Source organism: Asparagus officinalis, unplaced genomic scaffold (assembly GCF_001876935.1).
Source record: "Asparagus officinalis unplaced genomic scaffold, Aspof.V1 AsparagusV1_Un180, whole genome shotgun sequence".
In the NCBI taxonomy this organism is placed as follows: domain Eukaryota; kingdom Viridiplantae; phylum Streptophyta; class Magnoliopsida; order Asparagales; family Asparagaceae; genus Asparagus; species Asparagus officinalis.
Window position 1 is genome coordinate 47,232 of NW_017972446.1, and position 6,616 is coordinate 53,847.

General features: G+C 33.9%; 1 protein-coding gene across 1 annotated transcript; it reads left to right on the forward strand.

Moving 5' to 3' along the window:
• Positions 1–440: 440 nt before the first annotated feature.
• LOC109827413 (coiled-coil domain-containing protein SCD2-like) lies at positions 441–6,536 on the forward strand (the record flags this gene model as incomplete). Its single annotated transcript, XM_020394425.1, has 10 exons — positions 441–543; positions 745–786; positions 869–931; positions 2,229–2,278; positions 2,357–2,384; positions 3,062–3,136; positions 3,259–3,369; positions 3,461–3,521; positions 6,208–6,324; positions 6,415–6,536. Coding segments are annotated over exons 1-10 (756 nt in total), but the record flags the coding sequence as incomplete, so codon positions are not given.
• Positions 6,537–6,616: the final 80 nt, after the last annotated feature.

Genomic DNA, 6,616 nt, shown 5'->3' on the forward strand with positions numbered 1-6,616 from the left:
TTGTATCCTGGTCCTCTTTTGTGTACTTTTACCTTTTCCTTTTTTTATATTCTGTAGCTTTCTCTTTATATTTCCAGGTTTTACTATTGCAATTTATGTCAAACCAATTCGTTAAAGGGAAATATTTACAGACACATGTTTTGTCAGAAAAATGTAAATATCGACAGGAGCACTGGGGAGGTAGGGCTCAAAATTATAGATTGAGGAACTGAAAACGTGCAAGTTGTATTATTTTGATTATTCTTTACCAACATCTTTTATCATGTAATGGCTGGGAACCAAATTACCCATCTTTGTATATATTGTAATCTTCAGATTTCTTTGTCAAAAGAACTTCTATGAGCCAAAAGAAAGACCCATGCTTTGCAACAGTATCATGTTGTTTTTCTAGTGGTAAAAATAGTATATTTAGGCTTTCATTGCTCAATGACTTATTCCTTGTTTTAGGCTGTTGACATGTATTACAGATTCCCTGCAGATACGGGACATCTGAATTCAAGAGATACAGGAAATCAGCGGGAGGCTTCTGCACTTCGGGATGAGGTGATTACCGTGATTTCCTGTCATAAATTAACTATAACGAAGTTTTGATCACTTTATTGAAAGACGAGATGTTTTTCTAAAATAAAAAACTGATTTTGTTGTGTTTCATATTAATTAGCTAAAAACCTAAAAACTCAAACTATTCACCGAGAGAATTGCAATGGATGTCTGAAGCTTCTTTTTATTTAATACAACATGCAGTTGGATATGCTCCAAGAAGAGAACGAAAATATTCTTGAGAAGGTAAGTATTCATTAAATGATTTTTATTTTCCTCCTTTAGCCTTTCATATGCAGTTTAACTACACTGGTGTTTGATAATCCAGCTGCGACTTGCTGAAGAGAAATGTGAGGAAGCAGAGGCTAGAGCAAGAGAACTTGAGAAACAGGTACATCTTATTAGTATAACTATACCTTTTATTGCTTGGCAATGTTTATTTTGAGGAATTAAAGTTAACATTATGACATTGGCGATCTTGTACTAGTCTCTTTTCTTCCTAGCAAATACTACCCTTAATTGGTTAATCTCTATCAGGAGGAATTAAAGTCAACGTTTCTTGTATTAGTCTTTTTCTTCCTAACAAGCAGTTCTTTTTTCTTGTGATCGTAGAGGGTAGAGGTTTGATAGAACTGCAGTTACTTGACATATAGGTAGCAGCTCAATTCTACCATCAGCATGTTCCTGAAGGCTAAGTCTGCTGTTATATATTGAATGTATTTCTGGCAAAGTAACACAGCAATTATAATGCCGTCATATTATCAGTATTTATAAGCATCAATATTTCCTTTTACTGGTTTAGTTGGTAAACTCTTTTTGAATATCCTATCGCTGACATTCTCTGTCTTTTGGTGAGGATACCTTATGTGCTTTACATCAGCATCTGCACCAGCTGGTTATGTATTTTATATGGTTTTTTTTTTATCACTTTGGGTTTTAGACTATGGAGCTACAGTTAAACAGCAACAACAGAGACTTTATCCCAAGTTTTTTGGTCAGCTACATGAATAAAAGGCCATTTCCTCAGTCAAGTTAATCGTTATCATATCCTTTCTTTTTTTAGTTTCCAACCAATTCTCTTAGGCCCATATCTCGTCCTCCTTGTTCCATGAACTAACCTTGTTTCTTCTTTTAACTGGTGCACTTAGTGGTCTTTGTTGCACATGGACAAACCATGTCCATAAATTCTCTCATTTACCCCTCATTAAGGTAACCTCTTCCTATGTCATTTCATAGGCTATCTCATAGTGTATATTCAAACGTCCATCATAATGTTCTCAGTTGTGCTACACTCATTTTTGTGCATGTTTTGGTAATTGAGTAATATTTTCATCCATAAAGCATTGTAGTTTTATTTTATAGCTCTTTCCTGGAATTCCCCTTTCGTTTAATCTATGCAACTTTCCAATGTAGTGCAATATAGTCAAATGCGTGCATTGTTAATCGAAGCAAACAGCTAATTTTTACAGAATATAGTGATCAACTGTTTTTCTTCAAATTACCTTTTGAATATACCATTCTAAGCTCCTATCTCACTATTAATTAAGGTTCCCCCCCACCCCCACACACAAAAAAAAAACAGAAGAAAACAAAAGAAAACAAAATTGTTATATCACAATCCGCCTTTTTGGGGATGTTGTAGATAACCCTCAACTTTGAAAATGTGCCTTAAATATGTTATATCACAGGTTGCTGCTCTTGGAGAAGGTGTATCTTTGGAAGCCCGGCTACTTAGCAGGTAAACTATGGGGTTATCCTATGCACGTAAATCTTGATGTCAAGTCAGATTATGACATTTAATGTGCTTTGCTTTCAGGAAGGAGGCAGCACTGCGTCAAAGAGAGGTAATCATTCAGTAAGGACCTGTAGACATCAAGCGTAGTTCATTGCCTGCTATTAAATTTAACACACCAGATTAAGTATTCACTTAGACGTTGTTTAGAGGAGATAAGAAAGGCATTGCCTTGTTGCATGTTGTGTACGATTTGCTTTTTCGTGATTCACAAATGCCAAATAGTTACACATGTAACTATTTTCTTTTGAGCCTAAGGTATCTAGTAATTTATGGAATAGGATGTGAAAATAAAAATCTCTTTTCTAACTTTACTAATAAGTAATAAATTCCACAAAAAGAAAAAAAAAACGGAAAGAATCTTTAAACATCTTGTTCCGCTGTATATTGTTAACTTGATGAATCTAAAACCTTCGTTCTGGAACAGAAGGAAATAGTGGAGTGAGATAAATCACTTCAAAGGGGAAAAAAGAAAAAGAAAAAGAAAAAGAGTTAATAAAAGAGAGATTTCTGGTGTTAATGAGATCTGCAAGTATTGGTTTTCTCAAAAGCATTCTTCATTTATAAAAAGAGGCTCTCCGATTATGGGATTTTTTTATCGAGAACTTCCACTGTGGGGTTTTTTTTATTTTAAATTTTTTATCCAGGGAAAAGATTTTTCACATTCATGCAGACTATTGATACTTAATTAAATATCATATTAATGCATGTGTTACTGTATTACTATAGGCTGCTCTTAAGGCTGCATCACAAACAAAGGAGGGGAGAGATGAAGAAGTAATGGCTCTTCGACAACAAGTGGAGGTACCCTGCCTTTCTTTGCCTTTGTTTGCTTTCCTTTACTTGTTTTCTCCTAAGTTAATAGGATCATTTACAGTTTTCTGCTATTCTTTTTAGTTATTGTCTCATTTTTAATCGTGAAACAGTCTGCAAAAGAAGAGGTTGCAAGTGCAGTAGATCAACTCAGAGAAGCTGAGTCAGAAGCGAAAGCACTTCGTTCTATGACACAGAGAATGATCTTAACACAAGAAGAGATGGTCTGCAATTTGAGCATTATCTACCTGTTCAAAGATTTGACAATGCTTATTCCACATTTAAATCTTATCTCGAACTTTCGTTAAATTGCAGGAGGAGGTTGTTCTCAAAAGATGTTATCTTGCTCGTTACTGGGGCTTAGCCGTTCGTTACGGTAATAGATCTCATCATGATGTGTGTTTACTTATCCAAGTTTACGCTAAACTTATCACTTCTTATGCTATGAGATTAATTGAAATAAGGTTAGTAGTGAATGCTTGTGTTGAGGTGCACATGAAGATCCCATATAGAGTTTTGTACATACAGCATTTAGTAAAGAGAAGTGAAACAACTAGGTATGGCTTAGCTTTTAGAGGCTAACAATAAAGAACACCCAGCACATTCGTAAATAAATAAAATAAATAAACTGATAAAACTAAGAAAATAGACACTACTGAGAAAAATCTGAGTCATCAGACACAGAGAGCTTTTAATGGTTCAAATTTATAAGCAACGATAAACAACAAATTTGAAGCATATTTAAAACAAATATAATAACATCTCATCAATTTCTAAAAATACAGTTCTAGAAAGTAATAACAAAACATATATTCTGGAATTTTAGTTATTCAGTGCACTAATTTTCAAACTATACAAGAATTAGAAATGGCCATTATAAGGATAAAAAAGATACATGGAAATGGTAAAGTATGTTATATGTTAAATGTTAGTGTATGACTACAAAAGAAAAGAAGCATAAAAGCATAAAAAATGATGAAGGTTGTTGAAAAGGGAAAGTAAAATGTTAAACATTTTTTTTTGGAATGAATGATATTAGTTAATACAATAAATTCATCCGAGTCTCTTACAAAAGAAAGAATAAGTCATTTACAATAGTAAGGAGTGTCAATAACAATGAATATCAGCAGAAGAATCAAAGCTGGTTTAAAAATACCTTTTGAAAAGTAAAGGACATTGTATAAAGATTTTTTAAAATTTTGGTAAAATGATGGGACAAATTTCACAGTAAAATTGTTAAATAATTTAAAAATACCTTTTGAAAAGTTGTAGAAGATTTTGTTGTTGCAACTTATCGGTTATGCTGAGACCAGTTATGCTGAGACCATAAGGAGCTACTAAATTCGACGATACACCTTTATGAAACCAAAGCTGGTTTTGATCAAGTTGAATTCAACAAAATAAGTTCATGAAGAACCAACCTGAACCTTCAATCCCACTTTAGCACCCTAAACAGGTCATCAGACCAAAATAAGATTTCGGGTTCAGAGGCTGTTCACTGCAGCTTTTTGAAGCGAAGAGGCCACTGGTTGTTTTCAGCTCTAGTGGTGATTTTCGAGACTTTTTACAAAAATGCACATGTAGAAGGGGGATTTTTGTTGAGTAAAACAGTTCTGAAAAAATAGAGGAAAAAGAAGCAGAATATTTTCTGATTTCTATTATTTTATGAACATTGGCATGTCTTGATCAAATGCACTTGTTGATTTTCATGAATATACTAGAAATTAGAGGTGGGTATATTGTATTCTTTGTGGCATATATTCCTAATTTGGAATATGAAAAATCCTATCACAACCATCCCTATAGGAGTGCGGGTGATTTGCGCCATAAGCAAAATACCTAAAATTCCCAACATAACCCAATAACCATTCGTGAATGGTATATAAATCATCACATTCTATGAGGATGTTCTGATAGAATCTCTTCCTATTAGCTGCATGGATTTTTCCTTTTCATTTCCTTTTCAAAAAGGGCTGTGAATGTATAGTCCATAACATATGCTGAAAGCCTGAAACATGTATGTATGAAAATCTAACCCGAAGAACCATTAAGCAGATACAGTGCCCGAAATGAAATACTGTGAAATATGTCTATGTTATGGTGTATCAACCAAATTAGTGGAGATAATGCTTGTTTTCTATGGACAGCTTCAGTTCATCTTATTATAGTTATGTTGCATTGGTGAAGAAAAGAGAGGGGGGGAAATGACTGATACTCCTAGGCTGGCAGGTTACAACCGCATTATATTGATGCGGAACTTGGTTGAGAAGTCTTTTGAAGATCATACCTGTGGCAATATTGACACAGATTTTTTCTTTATTATGTGATGAAATTTACAACCTTCATTGCACCATTAGACCGGTGTCTGGTGCCATAGTATACAAATAGATAATAGTATTTATGTTTTTATGGGTATCATAAAAGATACCAATTTGTACCTGTTGTGACTATACCTGTAGGATGCAATATGTTTCTGTGCTTAAAGTCGAGATAAAAATAAAGTGACACTGTTGTGATTACAGATATTGCAATTGTTATCACTCTATAATTATAATTTTAATTTACATGATTTATGTCTCGTCAAAAGTTCTAGATTGCATGCCTTTATCATCAATTCTCTCAAGTGGGTGGGGTATTGTTCATATATTGACTTCACTGCCTCTTAAAACCATGGTTTTGATAATGAAGAAGAAACTAAACTTTCATTGTCTAGGGCCTTCAGGGAAGTTAAGTTTAATATCATGGTTGATGTTACCCTAGTTCTTTTTCATTTGTGTGATGAGTATTTGAGGGGAAAAATTTTTCAATTTGAGAAGTGGATGCTTGTGCATTCCATTGATATTTCGCCAGGTCCGGTGGTCAAAATGGCATGATTAGGATTGTTATTTTAAGTAGCTAATAGTTTACTTGAAATATATGAGATACATCTTTGAATCAAATTTATTCATATTTTAAGATAGCATTGTTACTTTTCTTTTCAAATAATTTCTATTTTTATGTTTTCAATGTACTACTGATATTCAAGTTCCCTGATGCTTTTTCTACTAAAAAAATTATTGCAGGTGTTTATCCAGACATTGCTGTGTCAAAGCACGAGCATTGGTCATCGTTAGCTCCTCTTCCTCTTGAACTTGTCATTTCTGCAGGACAAAAGGCTAAGGAGGAATCTTGGAACAAAGGCAAAGGCATTACTGTTATGGTTACCATTGTTGATTCCAAGATCCACATGTGCTTACTTCTGTTTTTCTTAAAATTTTAATGTCAAACAGATGATGGGGACCTCGAGAAAAGAAATAAACTTAATCGTGATTTGAGTGACATTACTGGAGAAGGAAACATAGAGAGCATGCTCTCAGTTGAGAAAGGGTTACGAGAACTTGCTTCTTTGAAGGTTTCTAACATATTCAAATTAATATTTATGTTCTCTTCTTTCTTTTTTCTTTTCCTCCCCCCCCCCCCCCCGCCACCCGC